At 46.4% G+C, this 25,791-nt stretch overlaps 1 protein-coding gene across 2 annotated transcripts in view; it reads right to left on the reverse strand.

Moving 5' to 3' along the window:
- SMARCE1 (SWI/SNF related, matrix associated, actin dependent regulator of chromatin, subfamily e, member 1) overlaps positions 1 to 25,791 on the reverse strand; it is an 82,557-nt gene that overhangs the window by 45,532 nt on the left and 11,234 nt on the right. The window contains exons 2-6 of one of the 2 annotated variants that reach the window (XM_068264363.1): positions 25,203 to 25,245; positions 16,839 to 16,882; positions 7,950 to 8,048; positions 3,033 to 3,113; positions 2,719 to 2,850 (exon numbers count right to left, since the gene is read on the reverse strand). In XM_068264363.1, coding sequence (XP_068120464.1) covers positions 2,719 to 2,850; positions 3,033 to 3,113; positions 7,950 to 8,048; positions 16,839 to 16,882; positions 25,203 to 25,209 — 363 coding nt within the window. In that variant the 5' untranslated portion in view covers positions 25,210 to 25,245. Of the gene's footprint in view, positions 1 to 2,718; positions 2,851 to 3,032; positions 3,114 to 7,943; positions 8,049 to 16,838; positions 16,883 to 25,202; positions 25,246 to 25,791 lie in introns of both variants that reach the window. The other variant, XM_068264362.1, reaches the window with a different exon arrangement.

Raw genomic sequence — 25,791 nt, forward strand, 5'->3', positions numbered from 1 at the left:
AGTTTTCCTTTAACGTGTGGTTGAGAAATGCTCCACAAGTGGCTAAACGTTCACCAAGCACCTTCTATCTACGTATGTGTACTTGCCCATGATTTAGAACCATTTAGTTTAGAAAATTTTAACTAAGAGAAACTAGGGGAAAAAAAGCATTGTCAAGCAAATCCATGCTTAAAGAGAACCCGAGGCGTGTTTGAAGAATGTAATCTGCATACAGAGGCTGGATCTGCCTATACAGTCCAGCCTCTGTCGCTATACCAAACCCCCCTAATGTCCCCCTGTACTCTGCAATCAGACATAGATCACAGCCGCGCTGTGCGGGGCTGTTTACACATCTGTAGTGTCAGTCTCGGCTGCTCCCCCGCCTCCTGCATAGCTCCGCACAGCTCCGGTCCCTGCCCCCATCCCTTCCCTCCAATCATCGGGGACCGGAGTTCTGCAGGAGGTTTGGAGAGCAGCAGACTGACACTATAGAGAAAACCACAGCCCGCTGCGACACGCTGTGTGTCGACAGCACGGCTGTGATTCATGAGGGATTGCAGAGTGCAGGAGGACCTTAGGGGGGTTTGGGGTAGCGACAGAGGCTGGGCTGTATAGGCAGATCCAGCCTCTGTATGCAGATAACATTCTTCAAACCCACCTCGGGTTCTCTTTAAAAGCAGAAAACTTGAGAGGACTGAAAATCCTGTCTTTTTTTGGTTGACTAAAGGGACTATTTTCAGACCATCCTGATGGAAAATTCTAAGCAGGCGACACGCCCTGCTGGATACCAAAATTAATTTAGGGCTGCACTAGTTTGCTTCCTTCAGTTTTAAATTAACAGCCTATAATCTAAGAATTTAATAGGTTTTTGTGACACCAATTCATGAAAATCACAAGTATTTCCACTGCAAACCCCAACATCTACTGCCTTACTTCCATGTGGTTGGCACGTATTGTATGGCTTTGGGAATGTCTATACACATTTTTATTATGAACCCATGTTCATGTTACAAAGTTTTCTTCACCTCTTAGAAGGTCATACTGCAGAAATATAATCTGAATGTTCTCAAGACATACTACTGCAGACTTTAGATGGCTGATGCATTAAAAGGGAAATAAAAACTCAAGATGCTAGCATAATATTGCCCCTGTTTAACCCTCTAGTAAGACCACATCTGGAATATGGAATTCAGTTCTGGGCACCACATTACAGGAAAGATATTGCAGTTTTAGAGCAGGTGCACGAGACGAGCAACCAAATTGAAACGGGGATGGAAGGTCTCACTTATCAAGAAAGGTTAGATAAACTGGGTTTATTTAGTCTAGAGAAAAGACGCCTTAGAGGGGATCTAATTAACATGTATAAATACATCAGAGGGCAATATAATAGCTTGGCGGATGAGCTTTTTGTCCCTAGGCCTTCTCAAAGGACTAGAGGACATGATCTGCGCATGGAGGAAAAACGTTTTAGCCATTTATTTAGGAAAGGGTTCTTTACAGTAAGAGTGATTAAGATGGGGAATGCATTGCCACAGGAAGTAGTTATGACAAACTCTATACCTGCATTTAAAGGGGGCTTAGATGCTTTCCTTGCGTTGAAAGACATCCATGGCTACAATTACTAGGTAATGCCTAATGATGTTGATCCAGGGATTTTACCCGATTGCCATCTGGAGTCGGAAGGAATTTTTCTCTTTTGGGGCTATTTGGACCATGCCTTGTAAGGGTTTTTCTCCTTCCTCTGGATCAACAGGGATATGTGAGGGAGCAGGCTGGAGTTGTACTTTGTACTCGATGGACGTATGTCTTTTTTCAACCAAAATAACTAACTATGATAGAAGCCAAATTAAAACATATAATCAATATACCCATGGAGATTTGCTTTATTGAATGGCATGTGATGTAGCAAGGTAGAGTTTTTGAAAATAAACTGTGCCTTACAGCACAAAGCTGTACTATCGTGTAGTGCTTTCTTAGATCACATTAATCTGTAAAAATGGAAAGCCTGAAAGTATTCTTTTCTTCATGCATACTTTTTTTGTGTCTTTGTAATCTAAATGTAAGGCAGTCAAACCAAAGTTTGTGAGGCATTATTGAAGAGATTGTACACTTTCTTGAATGTGGGGTCAAAACTCCTTGCAAATTTTATCCAAACTTGGCAGAATAACAATTTTATCAAATTGTAGATAGGCATGTGCTACTATTATTCTCCTACCGTGTTTCCCCGAAAATAAGACAAGGTCATATAAATTTTGGCTCTAAAAGATGTGCTAGGGCTTACTTGCAGGGGATGTCTTATTTCTATCAGGAAGTGTCTCTCAGCAGAACATTGTCTGTTTCTTTGTACTGTTAACATCAGATAAGACGTGTTGGAGGAAGCTACGATGGTCACCGATTGATAGGACTCTAACATCTACAGGCTCAGGAGGCTATACCATAATGTTCCAGTGGGTAAGACAACTGATAGCAGCCGTGAGGTCTTATCACGCCATGCATTAATAGTACAGATGCGCAGTAACAGAGCTTTAATTATAAACTAGGGTGGGGGTGTTGCTATAGGGGAATAACTTATACCTAATTTGGGATCGGACATTCTCCAGCCTGGGACCCAGTGAACAGCAGTGTCAACCCTTACACTCCATAGAAAGCAGTGGCTGAAGCCTATAAAGTGGCGCCTGAGGTTCTACCGGTACATTTTATAAGGCTTTTATTTTCTTATCTAAAAACTATTCCTCGTACCTTTTCAGCTTCATATTCGTTCAAGTACTCTTGCTTCTCCTCATCGGTTAGGTCACGCCACATCCCACCAATGATCTTGCCAATCTCCCACAACTTAAGGTCAGGGTTGGAAGCCTTCACTTGGTCCCAGACCTATTCAGAGACATTAAGGGTGGCCGAGAGGTTTTTGGTTTTAATCACTAGAAGGTCTACATGTTTCCGTCTATGTACAAATTTTTATTCTAGATTTATTCTACAGGTATACGGGGGGGGGGGGGGGGGAGATCTCTTACGGTGGAGACAGACAACTGCACTTCCCACAATCCAAGACTTACCTTCCTGCTGTACCTCATGTACGGCATCAGCGGCTTATCGGGGGGCTTAGGTGGTTTTGGGATGGTAATCCCAGATGAAGCCTGTAAGAGAAGCAGACATGAAAGCTTAGCGCACTGCGATGTCTTCACATTTCCTCATACAACGTAAAAATTTGTCGCAAAATTGACCAATACAATTTACTTATGGATATAAACTGACACATACAAGAAGAGAGCTGTTAACCTATGTCACTAAGAGCAACATCTACCATTGTTAAGTCACAAGTGGCAGGTCAATTAGCCCCAAGACTCAGCAGCCCAACGTGACTGGTGTACTTAGCGTTTCAAGCTAGTGATAAAATTTGACAAATACACTAAAGGTCTGCATTGGGTCAGATACCCGTGAGTTTCCCAAAATGCAGGTTTATGCAGTTACTGCTGACATACTAAGGATGCTCATTTTTTTCCCAAGGTCATTATTTGGCCATAATCCATTCTAAAAGACAAGACAAAAATGGAGATCATGTATTTTGATATAAAAGTAATTAACCCTTGCCCTAATTGTTGAGCCTCGGCCTATACTGAGTCACCCTGCAGGGATAGTACCTATCCCGGTCACGTGACAAGCCTTCTACATGTTTATGAAGCATTAGTAGGGTTTACGCTCGTTGTTGAGCGCAATTTTCTCTGTAGTCTCCACAGATGTTGATGGACAACGAGGGGTGACTAAAGTTCTCAAATTACTAGTAAAAGGTTGGTCCAGACCTCAATCCAGTGTCACACACTTGATAGCGGTGCTGCAGGCCCATGACACCTTCATTGTGGAACGTTTTATCCTGCATGTCAAAAAAAAAAAAAGTCCTTCAGCACAGCCATGACATCAGTTGATGGAAAGTGGGTTTCAGCTAGGTGTTTCTTGAGCTTAGGGAACACATGAAAGTCTGAGGGAGCCAAATCTGGCGAGTAGGGTGGGTGTGAAGCAGTTCAGAGCCACAGGACTCAGTGGCACACACTGCAATGGTGGAGTTTTGGGCAGGTGCATTTCACTTAGTGGTAAAGGACACATTTCTTCAACATTCTAAGATGTTTCGCTTTAATGGCCTTCCTCTCTTCAGCTGAGCAATTTAACATGCACCGTTCAATTTTTTTTTTTTTTTTTTTGGGGGGGGGGGGGGGGGGGGGGGGGAGGGTAGAAATAAGGAAGGGCGAGTCCATTTAGTCAACAAGAGAGCATTAAAGGACAACTGAAGCGGGACGGATATGGAGGCTACCATTATTCTACCATATTACCATTATTATAAGAGCAGTTGCCTGGCTATCCTGCTGATGCTCTTCCGCTAATACTTTTAGCCATAGACTCTGAACAAGCATATCCAAGATCACGTTTCGGACATCATTGTCAGATCTCACAAGATTAGCTGCATGCTTGTTTATAGGGTTATTCAGACTCTACTGAAATCAAATAGATCTACAGGGCTGCCAGGCAACTGGTATTGCTTAGCCACTTAACAACCAAATAACGCCGATAGGTTGTGGTTTTACATGGAAACCGGTCCATGTCAGTTCACGGAGGGTTCAGTTCAGTTCAGTTCATGGAGCCCCCCCCCGCAACACAAACATAGCCGGCGGCGATCAAGCCCCCCCAGCAGGTCATCCTAGTGGGGAAAAGGCTTGGGGGGGGGGGGGGGAAGAGTCTGGTCGCCCTGCGTGGTTCCCGATCTGTGCTGTTGGCTGGAGAGCCCACGCAGCACAGAATCCTCCACAATAGCGGAGTGGTTAGAAGGAAATAACTACAGCAGCCTCTATATTCTTCTCACTTCAGTTGTCCTTTAAGTAGAAGGTTCTATTTCTTGGGTATACCGACTATCTGACCTCTGGGGTTTGCTCATCCCTGAAGATGATTCATATAGACAATAGTCACAGCATTAAAATATAAATACCTCACATACAGCTAAAAATACATTTACTCAGATTGTATTTTTTTTTTTTAACACTGCCCCAGTAAGTGTCCTCGGCTTGAAAGAATCTGAAAGCAGATGGGCTTTATGATACTAATGACATCAAACATGTTTCCTCAACTTTACAGTGCAGTTCATAATCGGCTGCTACAGGTAACACAAAGTTCCTCTTTCTAAAGAAAATAGAATAGAAAACATTCTATTGAGATACCAAAAGCAGAACGTGCTGTATTCGCCATTAACCAGGTAAAAGTAGATTAGCAGAAAGTAGATTAACATTAAACTAAAGCCTGGGACATACACCTTCAATTTTGATTGGTTAAAGCGAATCCGAGATGAAAAACGATAACAAGTAACTTGTCTATATATCTTATGTAAAGTTTAGATAGTTTACACAGCAAATCTAGCTGCAAACAGCTTCAATAGAATAGGATTATTTCTTCCTGTGATACAATGACAGTAGCCATGTTGTTTGTAAACATTACACAAAGGTAAGCTTATCTGCATCTTCAGCACTCCCATCTGCCCCTGAAATCTCCGGCTAGTAATACCTACCCCTCCTGCCCAGATTGCGCTCCCATAAGCCCTTGCTACTGTCTGAAAATGCCAAGGCTCTCTGAAAGGCTGTGGGCGAGGCTTGTATAGTTTATAGGGAATTAGAGTATTAAAACAAAATTACCGTAGTATTTAGCTTGAAGAATGCCCTATAAACACTAGGAAAGGAACACAATTATGCAATGAGTAAAAGTTCATCTCGGATCCACTTTAACTTTAACGCCTCCAAGTAGTTTGAGGGCCAACATATTTGAAATACTATGAACAGAATGTGTAGGTAAAACGCTCATAGTAAATTGAAGTGGTAAAATTGGTTATTCTCATTGGCTAAATTTCACCACTTCTATGGAGTAGGAGCAATTACCTAAACAATCTGTTCAAAGTATTCAAAATCTGTTGCACCTCATACTACATAGGTTTGATAAAATCGGCCAGTGATTGCCAATCAAAATATGATGTGTGTATGCATCCTAAAGCACAAGTTTACTTCTCGACAAAAAGAGCTACTAGAGTGGACAAGAGCCCAGTCTTTCCAAGCTCATCAGAATGAGCCTTGGAGGGGATCTAATTAACATGTATTAATACATCAGAGGGCAATATAATAGCTTGGCGGGTGAGCTTTTTGTCTCTAGGCCTTCTCAAAGGACTAGAGGACATGATCTGCGCATGGAGAAAACCGTTTTAGCCATTTAGGAAAGGGTTCTTTACAGTCAGAGTGATTAAGATGTGGAATGCATTGCCACAGGAAGTAGTTATGGCAAACTCTATACCTGCATTTAAAGGGGGCTTAGATGCTTTCCTTGAAAGTTTTCAGGTAGCAATCGGGGGGTGAAAATCTAATCTGCATAGGAAATCTTTGCTGGAAGCAATCCTGAGGTGAAAATAAATGTAGGATATAATGAATTGTATGTGTAGTACAGATAAGGAATAGAACACTTGCAGCCCCCCCCAAAAAAAAAAATTAAAAAAAAAGCTTTTTCTTCAGTTATAGTTTTTTTTTAATATAACATTGCATCATTTTGTCATATTTGCAGTTTATAAACCACACGCTATTTTAACCAGTTCACCCACAAGGGTTTTTACCCTAACGGACCAGAGCAATTTTTCACCTGTCAGTGCTCCTCCCTTTTATTCCCTAATAACTTTATTACTAATCACAACAAAATGATCTATACCTCGGTTTTTTTCGCCACCATTTAGGCTTTCTCAGGGTTGTACATTTTGCTAATTTTTTTTATTCTAAATGCGTTTTAAACAGGAGAAATAAGAAAATGGGGAAAAAAAATTCTCCGTTTTCGGTCATTATAGTTTTAAAATTAAATGTTATCCTGTGGATAAAACTGACACATTTTATTTGCCCAGTTGTCCCGATTATTAAACCATTTAAATGATGTCCCTATCACAATGTATGGCGACAATATATTATTTGGAAATATAGGTGTTATTTTTCTGTTTTGTTTTTTTTGTCCTCTCCACAATTACAAGCCCCTACGTTGTAAAGGAAAATTTTCCCTCATAAAACAGTTTAAAAAAAGCTTCCCTCATAAAATATAGTTTCAAAAAAGCTGAGTCCCTAAGGCAACTATTTATGTTTTGTTTTTGTTTTTTTTTACAAGTTTTTTTTTTTTGGGGGGGGGGGGGGGGGGGGGGGAGCTTTGGAAGTGTAAGTTATTAAATTTTATTATTATTGTGTATGTATGTGTGTATGTATGTGTGTGTATGTGTGTGCGTGTGTGTATGTATGTATGTATGTGTGTGCGTGTGGTGTGTGTATGTATGTATGTATGTATGTATGTATGTATGTATGTATGTATGTATGTATGTATGTATGTATGTATGTATGTATGTATGTATGTATAATTTTACTTTTTGGTCACAAGATGGCGCTAGTGAACACTCCCGTTTTATAGGAAGTTTTTTTTTTTCTCTCTGTTTTACATTTTACTGAACTGTGATGGCTTCCTGGAGACACACATGGGACAGAGATGGCACGGTGTTCCGACTAAAAAACAGATTCAGGTTAAGAACGAACATACAGTCCCTATTTCGTTCGTTAACCGGGGACTACCTGTTCTGCATATTAAGAGAGACAGAACGTGGTTTATGAATAAGAACACCAGTAGCTCTTTTTGCACAAAGCCACTTGCACTTTATTAAAGAGCTTATAATAACACATAATGAGCACAAGTCAGTCGACCTCACTTAAGCCGCCAGCAGGGACGAGGAAGGGCCATGGCAATGTGAACCATACTGATAAAAGAAGAAGAGTCTGCGCCATGTCTCACACCACGGTTAGCCTGGCAGTGACTTGGCACAGACTGCCTCTGCTTTGCAGAGAGGCATGTTTAGGTTCAGAGCACCATTCCCAGTTCCAGCTGTGTGGCAAGACCTCAGGTCACACATCATGGTAATCTCCTACCGTTACCCTGCTGTTGCTGCCTGGGTTCCCTCCCAGCCTGTAGTTGTTGTAGGCAAGATGGCTGTATGGATTGTATCCCACAAACCCTGGTGTGCTGGGCATTTGCTGATGGAAACAAATGAGACAAAAACACGAATGAGAAATGAGCTCAAACAAAGGAAATAGAAATATTTTTGTTTAAAAATAAAGGAAAAATAAAAACCACAAAAATGAAAATGGTTTGCATATGGCATGTATAAGAAGCTGTGAAAGTTTGTCTATTAGCAGTTGAGCATGTGAAGGTTTTAAAGGGGATAAACTAAATTAAAAAGCATTATTTTCAACAATGCATCATTGTAAAGGTTGCTTACAAGTCTTCAGCAGAGTGAGCTCACGTATGGATGAAGAGCTTTACACTATCGATACACTGAACAGAGCAGGGGATGCAGGGCGTGCTACCCTGCATGATAAATGCAAGTCACTCACAACAGGGATGGATGGGTTCAAGGGGAAATCAAAAAGTCAATGCTAGGAGCCGCAGGCCTTCTAAATAGTCAGGGGTCATGTTCTCAAAGTGTTGTGTTTCTACCACATACCTACAGTACGAAAGAGCCAAATAAAAACTAATGTACATCAGAGTCACTGCTAAGTTTCACTGCCACAGACACTAGGGCTAATAGTTAAGGTGGGCTGCCAAGCACAAAACAAGAGGTCTGTTATAGTGACGTCTTTTGACTTCCCACTGCTCTACCATGGTTGGTGCAGTCTGGTCCAATGCCTTCCCACTGCTCAGCCATGATTGGTGCTGACTCGTCCTATGCCTTCCCACTGCTCTGCCATAGTTGGTGCAGACTGGTCCTATGCCTTCCCACAGCTCTGCCATGGTTAGTGCAGACTGGTCCTATGCCTTCCCACTGCTCAGCCATGATTGGTGCTGACTCGTCATATGCCTTCCCACTGCTCTGCCATGGTTGGTGCAGACTGGTCCTATGCCTTCCCACTGCTCTGCCATGGTTGGTGCTGACTGGTCCTATGCCTTCCCACAGCTCTGCCATGGTTAGTGCAGACTGGTCCTATGCCTTCCCACTGCTCAGCCATGATTGGTGCTGACTCGTCATATGCCTTCCCACTGCTCTGCCATGGTTGGTGCAGACTGGTCCTATGCCTTCCCACAGCTCAGCCATGGTTGGTGCTGACTGGTCCTATGCCTTCCCACTGCTCAGCCATGGTTGGTGCTGACTAGTCCTATGCCTTCCCACTGCTCTGCCATGGTTGGTGCTGACTAGCCCTATGCCTTCCCACTGCTCAGCCACGGTTGGTGCTGACTAGCCCTATGCCTTCCCACTGCTCTGCCATGGTTGGTGCAGACTGGTCCTATGCCTTCCCACTGCTCAGCCATGGTTGGTGCTGACTAGTCCTATGCCTTCCCACTGCTCTGCCATGGTTGGTGCTGACTAGCCCTATGCCTTCCCACTGCTCAGCCACGGTTGGTGCAGACTGGCCCTATGCCTTCCCACTGCTCAGCCATGGTTAGTGCAGACTGGTCCTTTTGCCTTCCCACTGCTCTGCCATGGTTGGTGCTGACTAGCCCTATGCCTTCCCACTGCTCTGCCATGGTTGGTGCTGACTGGTCCTATGCCTTCCCACAGCTCTGCCATGGTTGGTGCAGACTGGTCCAATGCCTTCCCACAGCTCTGCCATGGTTGGTGCAGACCTGTCCAATGCCTTCCCACTGCTCAGCCATGGTTGGTGCAGACTGGTCATATGCCGTCCCACTGCTCTGCCATAGTTGGTGCAGACTGGTCATATGCCTTCCCACTGCTCTGCCATAGTTGGTGCAGACTGGTCCTATGCCTTCCCAACTGGCCCTATGCCTTCCCACTGCTCTGCCATGGTTAGTGCAGACTGGTCCTATGCCTTCCCACTGCTCTGCCATGGTTGGTGCAGACTGGTCCTATGCCTTCCCACTGCTCTGCCATGGTTGATACAGACTGGTCCAATGCCTTCCCACTGCTCTGCCATGGTTGGTGCAGACTGGTCCAATGCCTTCCCACTGCTCAGCCATGGTTGGTGCAGACTGGTCCTATGCCTTCCCAACTGGCCCTATGCCTTCCCACTGCTCTGCCATGGTTAGTGCAGACTGGCCCTATGCCTTCCCACTGCTCTGCCATGGTTGGTGCAGACTGGCCCTATGCCTTCCCACTGCTCTGCCATGGTTGGTGCAGACTGGTCCAATGCCTTCCCACTGCTCAGCCATGGTTGGTGCAGACTGGCACTATGCCTTCCCACTGCTCTGCCATAGTTGGTGCTGACTGGTCATATGCCTTCCCACTGCTCTGCCATAGTTGGTGCAGACTGGTCATATGCCTTCCCACTGCTCTGCCATAGTTGGTGCAGACTGGTCCTATGCCTTCCCAACTGGCCCTATGCCTTCCCACTGCTCTGCCATGGTTAGTGCAGACTGGCCCTATGCCTTCCCACTGCTCAGCCATGGTTGGTGCTGACTGGCATAGGCCTTTCCACTGCTCTGCCATAGTTGGTGCTGACTGGTCCTATGCCTTCCCACTACTCTGCCATAGTTGGTGCAGACTGGTCCTATGCCTTCCCACAGCTCTGCCATGGTTGGTGCAGACTGGTCCTATGCCTTCCCACAGCTCTGCCATGGTTGGTGCAGACTGGTCCTATGCCTTCCCACAGCTCTGCCATGGTTGGTGCAGACTGGTCCTATGCCTTCCCACTGCTCAGCCATGGTTGGTGCAGACTGGTCCTATGCCTTCCCACTACTCTGCCATGGTTGAGCAGACTGGTCCTATGCCTTCCCACTGCTCTGCCATAGTTGGTGCAGACTGGTCCTATGCCTTCCCACTGATCAGCCATTGTTGGTGCAGACTGGCACTATGCCTTCCCACTGCTCTGCCATAGTTGGTGCTGACTGGTCCTATGCCTTCACACTGCTCTGCCATAGTTGGTGCAGACTGGTCCTATGCCTTCCCACTGCTCAGCCATGGTTGGTGCTGACTGGCATAGGCCTTCCCACTGCTCTGCCATGGTTGGTGCAGACTGGCCCTATGCCTTCCCACTGCTCTGCCATGGTTGGTGCAGACTGGCCCTATGCCTTCCCACTGCTCTGCCATGGTTAGTACAGACTGGTCCTATGCCTTCCCACAGCTCTGCAATGGTTGGTGCAGACTGGTCCTATGCCTTCCCACTGCTCAGCCATGGTTGGTGCTGACTGGCATAGGCCTTCCCACTGCTCTGCCATGGTTGGTGCTGACTGGTCCTATGCCTTCCCACTGCTCTGCCATGGTTGGTGCAGACTGGCCCTATGCCTTCCCACTGCTCTGCCATGGTTGGTGCAGACTGGCCCTATGCCTTCCCACTGCTCAGCCATGGCTGGTACAGACTGGCCCTATGCCTTCCCACTGCTCAGCCATGGTTAGTGCAGACTGGTCCTATTGCCTTCCTACTGCTCTGCCATGGTTGGTGCTGACTAGCCCTATGCCTTCCTACTGCTCTGCCATGGTTGGTGCTGACTGGTCCTATGCCTTCCCACTGCTCTGCCATGGTTGGTGCAGACTGGTCCAATGCCTTCCCACTGCTCAGCCATGGTTGGTGCAGACTGGCACTATGCCTTTCCACTGCTCTGCCATAGTTGGTGCAGACTGGTCATATGCCTTCACACTGCTCTGCCATAGTTGGTGCAGACTGGTCATATGCCTTCCCACTGCTCTGCCATAGTTGGTGCAGACTGGTCCTATGCCTTCCCAACTGGTCCTATGCCTTCCCACTGCTCTGTCATGGTTAGTGCAGACTGGCCCTATGCCTTCCCACTGCTCTGCCGTGGTTGATGCTGACTGGTCCTATGCATTCCCACTGCTCTGCCATGGTTGGTGCTGACTGGCATAGGCCTTACCACTGCTCTGCCATGGTTGATGCTGACTGGTCCTATGCCTTCCCACTACTCTGCCATGGTTGGTGCAGACTGGTCCAATGCCTTCCCACTGCTCAGCCATTGTTGGTGCAGACTGGCACTATGCCTTCCCACTGCTCTGCCATGGTTGGTGCAGACTGGCACTATGCCTTCCCACTGCTCTGCCATAGTTGGTGCTGACTGGTCATATGCCTTCCCACTGCTCTGCCATAGTTGGTGCAGACTGGTCCTATGCCTTCCCACAGCTCTGCCATGGTTGGTGCAGACTGGTCCTATGCCTTCCCACTGCTCAGCCATGATTGGTGCTGACTGGTCATATGCCTTCCCACTGCTCTGCCATAGTTGGTGCAGACTGGTCTTATGCCTTCCCACAGCTCTGCCATGGTTGGTGCAGACTGGTCCTATGCCTTCCCACAGCTCAGCCATGGTTGGTGCAGACTGGTCCTATGCCTTCCCACTGCTCTGCCATGGTTGGTACAGACTGGCCCTATGCCTTCCCACTGCTCTGCCATGGTTGGTGCAGACTGGTCCTATGCCTTCCCACTGCTCTGCCATGGTTGGTGCTGACTGGTCCTATGCCTTCCCACTGCTCTGCCATGGTTGGTGCAGACTGGTCATATGCCTTCCCACAGCTCTGCCATGATTGGTGCTGACTGGTCCTATGCCTTCCCACTGCTCTGCCATGGTTGGTGCAGACTGGTCCTATGCCTTCCCACTGCTCTGCCATGGTTGGTGCAGACTGGTCATATGCCTTCCCACAGCTCTGCCATGATTGGTGCTGACTGGTCCTATGCCTTCCTACTGCTCTGCCATGGTTGGTGCTGACTGGTCCTATGCCTTCCCACTGCTCTGCCATGGTTGGTGCAGACTGGTCCAATGCCTTCCCACTGCTCAGCCATGGTTGGTGCAGACTGGCACTATGCCTTTCCACTGCTCTGCCATAGTTGGTGCAGACTGGTCATATGCCTTCCCACTGCTCTGCCATAGTTGGTGCAGACTGGTCATATGCCTTCCCACTGCTCTGCCATAGTTGGTGCAGACTGGTCCTATGCCTTCCCAACTGGTCCTATGCCTTCCCACTGCTCTGTCATGGTTAGTGCAGACTGGCCCTATGCCTTCCCACTGCTCTGCCGTGGTTGATGCTGACTGGTCCTATGCATTCCCACTGCTCTGCCATGGTTGGTGCTGACTGGCATAGGCCTTACCACTGCTCTGCCATGGTTGATGCTGACTGGTCCTATGCCTTCCCACTACTCTGCCATGGTTGGTGCAGACTGGTCCAATGCCTTCCCACTGCTCAGCCATTGTTGGTGCAGACTGGCACTATGCCTTCCCACTGCTCTGCCATGGTTGGTGCAGACTGGCACTATGCCTTCCCACTGCTCTGCCATAGTTGGTGCTGACAGGTCATATGCCTTCCCACTGCTCTGCCATAGTTGGTGCAGACTGGTCCTATGCCTTCCCACAGCTCTGCCATGGTTGGTGCAGACTGGTCCTATGCCTTCCCACTGCTCAGCCATGATTGGTGCTGACTGGTCATATGCCTTCCCACTGCTCTGCCATAGTTGGTGCAGACTGGTCTTATGCCTTCCCACAGCTCTGCCATGGTTGGTGCAGACTGGTCCTATGCCTTCCCACAGCTCAGCCATGGTTGGTGCAGACTGGTCCTATGCCTTCCCACTGCTCTGCCATGGTTGGTACAGACTGGCCCTATGCCTTCCCACTGCTCTGCCATGGTTGGTGCAGACTGGTCCTATGCCTTCCCACTGCTCTACCATGGTTGGTGCTGACTGGTCCTATGCCTTCCCACTGCTCTGCCATGGTTGGTGCAGACTGGTCATATGCCTTCCCACAGCTCTGCCATGATTGGTGCTGACTGGTCCTATGCCTTCCCACTGCTCTGCCATGGTTGGTGCAGACTGGTCCTATGCCTTCCCACTGCTCTGCCATGGTTGGTGCAGACTGGTCCAATGCCTTCCCACTGCTCAGCCATGGTTGGTGCAGACTGGCACTATGCCTTTCCACTGCTCTGCCATAGTTGGTGCAGACTGGTCATATACCTTCCCACTGCTCTGCCATAGTTGGTGCAGACTGGTCCTATGCCTTCCCAACTGGTCCTATGCCTTCCCACTGCTCTGTCATGGTTAGTGCAGACTGGCCCTATGCCTTCCCACTGCTCTGTCATGGTTAGTGCAGACTGGCCCTATGCCTTCCCACTGCTCTGCCATGGTTGGTGCTGACTGGCATAGGCCTTCCCACAGCTCAGCCATGGTTGGTGCAGACTGCTCCTATGCCTTCCCACTGCTCAGCCATGATTGGTGCTGACTAGCCCTATGCCTTCCCACTGCTCTGCCATGGTTGGTGCAGACTGGTCCTATGCCTTCCCATTGCTCAGCCATGGTTGGTGCAGACTGGCCATATGCCTTCCCACTGCTCTGCCATGGTTGGTACAGACTGGTCCTATGCCTTCCCACTGCTCTGCCATGGTTGGTGCAGACTGGTCCTATGCCTTCCCACTGCTCTGCCATGGTTGGTACAGACTGGTCCTATGCCTTCCCACTGCTCTGCCATGGTTGGTACAGACTGGTCCTATGCCTTCCCACTGCTCTGCCATGGTTGGTGCAGACTGGTCCTATGCCTTCCCACTGCTCTGCCATGGTTGGTGCAGACTGGTCATATGCCTTCCCACAGCTCTGCCATGATTGGTGCTGACTGGTCCTATGCCTTCCCACTGCTCAGCCATGGTTGGTGCTGACTAGCCCTATGCCTTCCCACTGCTCTGCCATGGTTGGTGCAGACTGGTCCTATGCCTTCCCACTGCTCTGCCATGGTTGGTGCAGACTGGTCCTATGCCTTCCCACAGCTCAGCCATGGTTGGTGCAGACTGGTCCTATGCCTTCCCACTGCTCTGCCATGGTTGGTGCAGACTGGTCCTATGCCTTCCCACAGCTCAGCCATGGTTGGTGCAGACTGGTCCTATGCCTTCCCACTGCTCTGCCATGGTTGGTGCAGACTGGTCATATGCCTTCCCACAGCTCTGCCATGATTGGTGCTGACTGGTCCTATGCCTTCCCACAGCTCAGCCATGGTTGGTGCAGACTGGTCCTATGCCTTCCCACTGCTCTGCCATGGTTGGTGCAGACTGGTCCTATGCCTTCCCACTGCTCTGCCATGGTTGGTGCAGACTGGTCATATGCCTTCCCACAGCTCTGCCATGATTGGTGCTGACTGCTCCTATGCCTTCCCACTGCTCTGCCATGGTTGGTGCAGACTGGTCATATGCCTTCCCACAGCTCTGCCATGATTGGTGCTGACTGGTCCTATGCCTTCCCACAGCTCAGCCATGGTTGGTGCAGACTGGTCCTATGCCTTCCCACTGCTCTGCCATGGTTGGTGCAGACTGGTCCTATGCCTTCCCACTGCTCTGCCATGGTTGGTGCAGACTGGTCATATGCCTTCCCACAGCTCTGCCATGATTGGTGCTGACTGGTCCTATGCCTTCCCACTGCTCAGCCATGGTTGGTGCTGACTAGCCCTATGCCTTCCCACTGCTCTGCCATGGTTGGTGCAGACTGGTCCTATGCCTTCCCACTGCTCTGCCATGGTTGGTGCTGACTGGTCCTATGCCTTCCCACTGCTCTGCCATGGTTGGTGCAGACTGGCCATATGCCTTCCCACAGCTCTGCCATGCACACTGTTAATCACATGCAAGGGAAGCAAGTGTCTTCTCATTCTTGCCTACTGGTGAGATGACACAGTGGCAATACCAAATCCAATACAACTATACTGTAGTAGTTTAGGGATATAGACTACCCAGCCTCTTGGGGTTAATCTAGCTCTGAAATGCTTGGTCAGTGATCTTATCACTATATCCCTATTAATGAGTAACATTGTTGGCATGGATATGTAATGTTCTATTCAGATGTTCTGGGTGTTAAAAATGGTGTTTAGTTCACATAAAGGGCTCTACCTCTGACACAGGAGACCTGGGATCAAATCTCAGCTCCTCCTGTTCAATAAGCCAGCACCTATTCAGTGAGGAAACCTTGGGTAAGATTGTCTAACACTGCTACTGCCTAAAGAGCGTTCCCTAGTGGCTGTAGCTCTGACACGGAGTCCGCCAGTAGAAAAGCATAATATAAATAGTCTGTCTATTTGCTGGGAGTGACCATTCCGTTGTATGTATTGCTATGCAGCTATTAAGGTAAGTTACAGCAACCATACCAAGTGTGGTCTAGCATTCAAACAATACGGGTTTCAAAAACAAAAAAAGCAAAAAGCATTGCAGGTCAATTTATCAATGGCATAACTCATTTACTATAGGGAATATTCAGATAAATTAGGTTGCTGTATTGTTCAAACATGATGCGACAGATCACAACAGAATTCTGTACACCTTTCGGACATAACTGCAAACAAGATAATAATTCTTAGTGACCAATTACTGCTTAATCTATAACGTTGGGCAACACAGTAAAGAATTAGGGCAATTGGGAATGAAAGCCGGGGCTGCTGTAGCTGCAGTTTACTACATAGCAGGACAACGCAAGCACACAAAACGCACAAACACACACGACATGATGGCACGCATCACACAGACAACATGTAATTCTATGAAAAGCAGGCATGGAGATTTGTTTCATATATAAAGCTGATAAATTAGGGGAGTGCCCATAAAAAGAAAAACTAATTTTAAGTCACATATAAAATGTGTTTAAAATTAGCGCACATCCATTAGCTGGGTTTAGGAACATCTGCTAGACAGAGAGCTTGTAGTGACGGCTGTTCCATCCAATGCAACAAATCAACCACAGCTAATAAAGCTATCCTTTCTTCAGAGACAGCCATTTTCACGCCCATATAAGGTCATGTGCTGTGGAGCAACGGGATTGTACAGTCTACAGAGCTGCATGGCTGCCTTATGACCTTTAATAAGACTTGGTGGTACCTCTCTGTTATTTCGTGGAGTATGCAGCTTTACTTACCGTAGTGGGAGCTGGGGCGGGGGGTGGAGCGTAAGACGGTCGCTCTGTTAAAAAAAACAAAACAAAAAACACCATAAATCCTTGAGGAATCAAAAATGGTTTTAGTAATCAGTACAACAGCTAAAAAAAAAAAAAAAAAACTCACCTCAGTATGAAGCAAAAAGTTTTGGCTAACTAAAAAGAATAAGAATAAGCGATCCTGTTTGCTTGCAGGCTGATGGTACAGACAGCTTTATACATGCAACATTAAAAGGAGATACATAGATTTTTTTCCAAGCATAAATATACATGTCATTAAGATGCCTTATGACCCATCTACACAATACGATTCTTTGTACGATTCTATTAACGATCCGATTAAATCCGACTAGGATTCAATTCGATTTGCCATTGTTTTGCAATGGCAAATCGAATTGAATCGAATCCCGATCGGACATGCTGGATTTAATCAGATCGTAAATAGAATCGTATAAAGAATCGTATCGTGTAGATTGGGCTACAAGAGAAACAGAACATCTAAAGGGGATGGGAGGTTGTTAGCTGAGATAAGAATCCTTGTGTATACAATGCTCCGCAGACCTGGGAGTTGGGTTGTCACAAAGGCATTGTAAATTCTGAGTTCACAAGCTTAGCTATATAGGCTTAGAAAGTTTTTGGCATTAAATATCCTCAGTCTCATAACCAATGTAAAAAGTTTTTGTCCTTATTCAAGCCTTTTGTCCTTATTCAAGTGCACCGCTTTGAACCAATCTATAAATTTTGTTCTGCTATTAAACGATCATTTGACGTTTTGAAGCCACCCTTCAGCGCAGTGACACAAAGATCATACACGCTGTGTCCGTTGGAACGAAAGTGTGTAGCAACTGGGAGTTCAGATTTGGTATTTTTAATAGTGTGCTTGTGTCCATTCATATGTTTGTACAGAGTTTGTCCAGTTTCTCCCACGTACATAACATTGGGGCATTTAGCACACATGATCAGATATACCAGATTGGTGGATCCACAGGAAAATGTGCCTTGTACTCTACTCCTGTTGTGAACCTGGTATCGTTCACCTGTCAGTGAAGTACAGTGGAGGAAATAATTATTTGACCCCCTCACTGATTTTGTAAGTTTGTCCAATGACAAAGAAATGAAAAGTCTCAGAACAGTATCATTTCAATGGTAGGTTTATTTTAACAGTGGCAGATAGCACATCAAAAGGAAAATCGAAAAAATAACCTTAAATAAAAGATAGCAACTGATTTGCATTTCATTGAGTGAAATAAGTTTTTGAACCCCTACCAACCATTAAGAGTTCTGGCTCCCACAGAGTGGTTAGACACTTCTACTCAATTAGTCACCCTCATTAAGGACACCTGTCTTAACTAGTCACCTGTATAAAAGACACCTGTCCACAGAATCAATCAATCAAGCAGACTCCAAACTCTCCAACATGGGAAAGACCAAAGAGCTGTCCAAGGATGTCAGAGAAAAAATTGTAGACCTGCACAAGGCTGGAATGGGCTACAAAACCATTAGCAAGAAGCTGGGAGAGAGGGTGACAACTGTTGGTGCGATTGTTCGAAAATGGAAGGAGCACAAAATGACCATCAATCGACCTCGCTCTGGGGCTCCACGCAAGATCTCACCTCGTGGGGTGTCAATGGTTCTGAGAAAGGTGAAAAAGCATCCTAGAACTACACGGGAGGAGTTAGTGAATGACCTCAAATTAGCAGGGACCACAGTCACCAAGACAACCATTAGAAACACATTACACCGCAATGGATTAAAATCCTGCAGGGCTAGCAAGGTCCCCCTGCTCAAGAAGGCACATGTGCAGGCCCGTCTGAAGTTTGCCAATGAACACCTGAATGATTCTGTGAGTGACTGGGAGAAGGTGCTGTGGTCTGATGAGACCAAAATAGAGCTCTTTGGCATTAACTCAACTCGCTGTGTTTGGAGGAAGAAAAATGCTGACTATGACCCCCAAAACACCGTCCCCACCGTCAAGCATGGGGGTGGAAACATTTTGCTTTGGGGGTGTTTTTCTGCTAAGGTCACAGGACAACTTAATCGCATTAACGGGAAAATGGACGGAGCCATGTATCGTGAAATCCTGAACGACAACCTCCTTCCCTCTGCCAGGAAACTGAAAATGGGTCGTGGATGGGTGTTCCAGCACGACAATGACCCAAAACATACAGCAAAGGCAACAAAGGAGTGGCTCAAGAAGAAGCACATTAAGGTCATGGAGTGGCCTAGTTAGTCTCCGGACCTTAATCCAATAGAAAACCTATGGAGGGAGCTCAAGCTCAGAGTTGCACAGAGACAGCCTCGAAACCTTAGGGATTTAGAGATGATCTGCAAAGAGGAGTGGACCAACATTCCTCCTAAAATGTGTGCAAACTTGGTCATCAATTACAAGAAACGTTTGACCTCTGTGCTTGCTAACAAGGGTTTTTCCACTAAGTATTAAGTCTTTTATTGTTAGAGGGTTCAAAAACTTATTTTACTCAATGAAATGCAAATCAGTTGCTATCTTTTATTTAAGGTTATTTTTTCGATTTTACTTTTGATGTGCTATCTGCCACTGTTAAAATAAACCTACCATTGAAATGATACTGTTCTGAGACTTTTCATTTCTTTGTCATTGGACAAACTTACAAAATCAGTGAGGGGTCAAATAATTATTTCCTCCACTGTAAATGTGTCTGCGGGTCCCACACCTTTGTTGTCGGCAGGGTGATGTTCCGTTTTGTTGTAGCCTATTCAAAGTGTGTGGTTGCCCATATGACAAGAGTGGAGGTTTAGGGAATATCTTTCTCAGTCTGTGATCCTTGTGTAAAAGGGGATAAAGTTCCCATGAGGCTGAGGATATTTAATGCCAAAAACTCGCTCAGCCTATATAGCTAAACTTGTGAACTCAGAATTTACAATGCCTTTGTGACAATCCAACTCCCAGGTCTGCAGAGCATTGTATAAACAAGGATTCTTATCTCAGCTAACAACCTCCCACCCCATTTAGGATGTTCTGTTTCACTTAAGGCATATTAATGACATGTATTTATGCTTGAAAAAAAAGATCTATGTACCTCCTTTTGATGTTGCAAGTATAAAGCCCCATCTATACGATACGATTCTTTGTACGATTCAATAACGATTCTATTTACGATCCGATTAAATCCGACATGTCCGATCGGAATTCGATTCGATTCAATTCGATTTGCCATTGTTTTAAATTCCGATCGGACATGTCGGATTTAATCGGATCGTAAATAGAATCGTAATTGAATCGTACAAAGAATCGTATCGTGTAGATGGGGCTTTAAGCTGTCTATACCATCAACCTGCAAGCAAACAGGATTTAAGCCCGACAAAGGCTGCAAAGCCGAAAGCTCGCTTATTCTTATTCTTTTTATAATTAGCCAATAAATGGTATCATCCTGATTTTAAACTTCTTGCTTTTACTGATGGCTAACACGGTACAATACCCTACTGCTACTACTCAGTATGAAGGAAATAATGCACCACATTCAAATACTCTATGACAGGGCTGGATAAACAGCAAAAGCTAGGTAGCCAAGGCTCCTTAAAGTGAATGGGAACCGAAATTTAAATAAAAAAAAAGTCAGATACTCACCTAAGGAGAGGGAGGCTCTGGGTCCCATAGAGCATCCCCTCTCCTCTCCCAGTCCCAGCTGTTGCGCTGGCTTCCCCGTAGCGGTATTCAACCGTTTCGGTCAAATACCGCCGTTTCCCTGCCGAAGGGAGGCTTCGGAAATGCTTCGAGAGCCCAGGTGCCACCGAAGACGGGCCGCTCTAAACAGCGCATGCGCGAGTGCCCTTTATGACGCACGTGCGCAGTATGGAGCCACCTGTCTTCCGGAGGACTCGGCCCCCGAAGTCCCCTCAGCAGGGATGTGAACGGGGGAGCCAGTGCAGCACCGAGGGCATCAGGAGAGGAGAGGGAATGCTCATTAGGACCAAGCCTTCTCTTGGGTGAGTATCTGACTTTTTTTTTTTTTAATTAAAATATGGATTCCCATTAGCTTTAAAAATTACAGGATGGTGCTTATTAGGCCGTGTTCCCACTTAAGCTGAGAAAAGACATTCTTGTCCGTTCTCCGCTCATCACAGAACTGACAGTGAATGGCTGCCATTTTAAATACAGGAGCCGATCACACTTGTCACTCTGAAATACAAAGGATCTGTTGCTCTAAATGAGAGCTCAACTGTTGCAGCTTTACAAAGCAGCGCTACTAAATTATGCCTGTTGTCCTGAATTCATAATCAGCAAGATCTTCAGGATTTCTCCTTACACAAATTAGTACAAATACATGGAAGATTCTGGTCAACTTAAAAGTAAACCAGAGATCATTAAATGCAAAGAATTGATACTTGCACAGTACACCTGAGGAAGAGCGAGTAGCTTGAAAACGTTTGTGTACTGCTGTGTACAATATAAGGTATACAAGTAGTCCACGGTTAACGAACGATATAGGGACTGTAGGCTCGTTCTTAACCTGAATCCCTCCTTAAGTCAGGACGCTGTGCTATCTCTGTCCCGAGCTTCCAGTGACCCCCCCTCTGTGTCTCGCGTGCCCGCTCTGTATCTGTGCCCCCTAATGCAGAGTATGAGCAGCAAGTCTCCCCATCTTCCAGGGCGGCTCCGGGCCAATCAGCGGCGTTCTCTCACCCCTCAATGTTCGTCCCGGCGGCTTCACTAGCGTCGCGTAATGACGCAATCAGGAGCCGCGGGGTCTCCTGATTGCGTCATTACGCGGCGCTAGTGAAGCCACCGGGAGGAACATTGAGGGGTGAGAGGACGCCACTGATTGGCCCGGAGCCGCCCTGGAAGAAGGTGAGACTTGTTGCGCCTTCCGCTACGCATACTCTGCATTAGGAAAGTGGGTATAAGAGGTAGTCCTTGGGCTGCGTGACATCGCGGCGGGTGTTCGTATCGGCGGGTGATTCGTAACCCGGGGACTACCTGTATTGCAAGAGTGCTTGCCTTGTTTGAAAGAATTGGAACTTAAAGAGACACTGAAGTGGAAAAAAAAATATGATATAATGATGTGAATTACAGCTTAGAAATAAAGCATTAAGAGCAGAAGCATAAAGGCCCATACACACGTCGGATTTTCGGATCGCTCAAACTCACTCTTATCAAGCGAACGACAGTCTGTACACACGCCCGATTTAGCGGGCGAACGACGGGACATTCAAACGACCCGTCGTTCGCGGAAATCCGACGTGTGTATGGGCCTTAAGTCTAATATTTGTTTCCAGTACAGGATGAGTTAAGAAACTCCAGTTATCTATGCAAATAGCCATTGAGCTCTGCGACTTTGAAAGTCATGGAGAGCTTTGACTTCTGATTAGGTTATCTCAGCTGTATTGTGTTTTTCTTTTGCAGAGAACAGTTCAGGACAGGTCAAAAGTTGACTGCCTGTTCTGCAAAAACTTTTAGAACGCAGAGTAATGCTGGATACACACTTCACGTTCCCACCCTCGATGCGCCCGTCGATTTGATTATTTCCGACATGTCCGATTCGCGTTCCGATGGATCGTTAGGTCGATTTGGCATACTTTACATGTAACTCGACCTAACAGTTATCGGAGTGCGCTCAGAAATAGTCGACGCGAATCGACGGGCGCATCGAGTGCAGGAACGCGAAGTGTGTATCCAGCATAATGTGTAAACTGCAAGTATTAGAGAATGATGCAAGGTTATATAAAAAAAAGCTCTATAACTGAAAATAAAAATATGGGAATATTTTTTTGCTACCAATGTTCTAGTAATTACCCCTACTACATAACCAATGCATATCATCATCATCATCATTTTTTTTCGCTTCAGGGTCTCTTTAACCGGGCCTTCCTCCAGCCCCATAAACACATGCGAGTCCCTCGCCGTCCTCCCATGGTCTGCTGTGATCAGCCCTGGTAATTGCTTCAGTCGCATAAATCTTTGTCTTCTGCGCATGGAGGTCCACAAATCCGCAGAAGACTCGGACTGGACCCGAGTGAGCCAGTTACTGGGGCTGACGGCGAGGGACTCACATTTGTTTATGGGGATGGAGGAAGCTCCGGGTAAGTATCGATTCTTTGTATTTACTGATCTCTGGTACACTTTAAAGGGAAGGTTCAGGGACGCTGTCATCTGACGTCCTCCGGGCTGTTCTGCGCAGGCTCAGTAGTTCTGAGCCTGCGCAGTACAGCCCGGAGGATGTCCGATGATGTCAGCGCGCACCAGTAAGCCACACATTGGAGCGCAGAAGAGCCCGACCTGGCAGCCGGCCTGGCCAGGTCGGGCGCGCCACCGGAGGAGACCGGGAGCCGCGCCGAGGGCACCTCCTGCCTGCCACGGGCTGGAGGAAGCCCCAGGTAAGTGGATTTGGATTTTTATTTTTTTCACAGCGTCCCTGAACCTTCCCTTTAAGAGATTATTCAGTTCTCAATGTAGGGGGGAAAAAAAAGGTCACCATTTCTATTTGCAGGTGCCCTGACTGGGGTTGTTTGCTACTAAGGCCGCGTTCACATTACAAACGCGGACGGGCACGCATGCGGAACGCAACGCAAACGCACGCCATCTGCGTTTGTGTGCGTTGCGTGGCTGATCCCATCACTGAAAAGTGAATGGGACAGCCACGCATTTTTACAAAAAATGCGTGCAGCATGCGTTCCCGGACCGCACAGGTCGGAATGCATGCAGTGTGAACATCAGACAGTGCACTCTATGCACTGTCCGATGTCATGCGTATCGGCCACCTGCATGCGTTTCCAAAACGCGGCTGGAAACGCATGCAGTGTGAACGGGGCCTAAGAGTTCTGGTGGGGGGATATTGTAAATAGCTGTATTTCTGTTACACTATTCTTGCTTTCCAACAAGGCCCTTCGGGGGTGAAACATTTCAAAGTAGTGTCACTGTATATATTTGTACCCTACGCATGTCTTTCTCAGTATGTTGTTTGAGCAACTGCTGTGATTAGTATTGCACAGGATCTGAGGTGGTTGATAACACTGCCCCCTCAAACTTATCTACTCACCCAGCTGTATTACTCTCCTTGTCCCACCTGTGTGCTGGATAGCTACACCTCTCCCTGAAGGTGGCCACACACACAATACAATTTTTAAAAAATCTGTTCAATTTAAGAATTGCAATCAATTTTTCTGACTGATTGTAACATTTCAAAAATATGACCAATGTACCACAAACCTATGTTCAATTTTTCCCCAATTATGATAAAAATGATTGGAAACTGAGAAAATTGCCAGGGTGTGTATTCATAAACTGACAAGCTAACACACACACTCCATACAATCTTTAGTGATCGTTTTTATCGAACTGCCGTAAAATCGGATCATTTTATTGTATCGTGTGGCCACCTTGTGACATACACACGGGGAGGTGGGGGATCAGCAAGGACCTCAGCACACCGGTGTGGTTCACTAGTACCTCCTACATAGACCAGTTGAGAAGATTTTTATTTTAAAGCGGATCCGAGATGAAAAACCAACTATAACAAGTAACTTGTCTACATATCTTATTTAATGTTTACATAGTTTACACAGCATATGTAGCTGCAAACAGCTTCAAAAGTTTACGATTATTTATTCCTGTGATACAATGAGAGCAGCCATGTTCTGTTTGTCACATTGTCACAGGCTGAGAGCTGGAGATGCTATCAGCTTACCTGTGTGTAAATTCAGTCCCCTCTCCTCCTCCCTCCTCCCCTCTGCCTCTGAAATCAATGGCTAGTATTTTCCTCCTGCCCAGACTGAGCTCCCATAAGCCCTTGCTACAGTGCCAAGGCTCTCTGAAAAAACTGTGGGCAAGGTTTGTTTAGTTTATAGGGAATGAAGAGTATTAAAACAAAAAAAAGTATGTGGCTTGAGGAATGCCCTATAACCTATATGAAAGGAACACAATTATGCAATGAGTAAAAGTTTATCTCGGATCCACTTTAATATCGATACACTGCCTGTTGCTACTTGAGCAAACATTTATATCTCTGTACTGCATAGGGCTGTCCTTAGGACCCTATATATAATAAATACCTGTATGTTCATCCCTACTGGCTATAACAAAAAACAAACAAAAAAAAAACAGTCCAAGCTAAGCAGTTTTAAAACTACAAGTTTGTACACACCTTTACAATAAGATATACAAAAGCCATTGTGAAACAGTGAGTTTGTCTAGTCACAATTCTTGTCATTTATTATATAAAAGAACTGCAACAAGTAAGAAATAGACACTTGTGGATGCGACCGCAAATACTCCACCTTCCTATGGAACCTGTGACAGGGCATTAGATACTGTGTGCATGTGGGGTCTTTTTTTTTTTTTTTTTTTTACAACTTTAAAAGAAAATCACTTACTTGACATTTTTGCTAATTATTTTATTCACAGTTCACATTGAACCTAAAAAACAAGAAAGGAGAAAGTTAAACATTTCAGAGACTGAAGCTTGTACAGATAGCAAACGCCTCCCAGATTTAGCTTTAGCAGGCTTATTAACCTGTAAACAACTATATTCTCCAGCTTTAAGGTGGCCATACACTGGTCGATTTGCCATCAGATCGACCAACAGATAAGATCCCTCTCTGATCGAATCTGATCAGAGAGGGATCGTATGGCTGCCTTTACTGCAAACAGATTGTGAATCGATTTCAGCATGAAACCGATCACAGTCTGAAGCTGCTGCTACCGCCGCCCCCAAAGCCCCCCCCCCCCCCCCCACTCCGCATACATTTCCTGATCCGGCCGGTACGAGTCCCCCTCTGTCCCCGCGTTCCGGCTGGCTTCACTTCTTCCTGTCCGGGGAAGTTTAAACAGTAGAGGGCGCTCTACTGTTTAAACTTCCTGCTGGGACAGGAAGTGAAGCAAGCCGGATGGGAACGTGGAGCCCAGCGGAGAAGAAGACAGCGGAGAGAGCGGGGGCGCCGGCGGAGCAGGTAATGTATTGCT

This window comes from Hyperolius riggenbachi, chromosome 12 (assembly GCF_040937935.1).
Source record: "Hyperolius riggenbachi isolate aHypRig1 chromosome 12, aHypRig1.pri, whole genome shotgun sequence".
Classification (NCBI taxonomy): Eukaryota; Metazoa; Chordata; class Amphibia; order Anura; family Hyperoliidae; genus Hyperolius; species Hyperolius riggenbachi.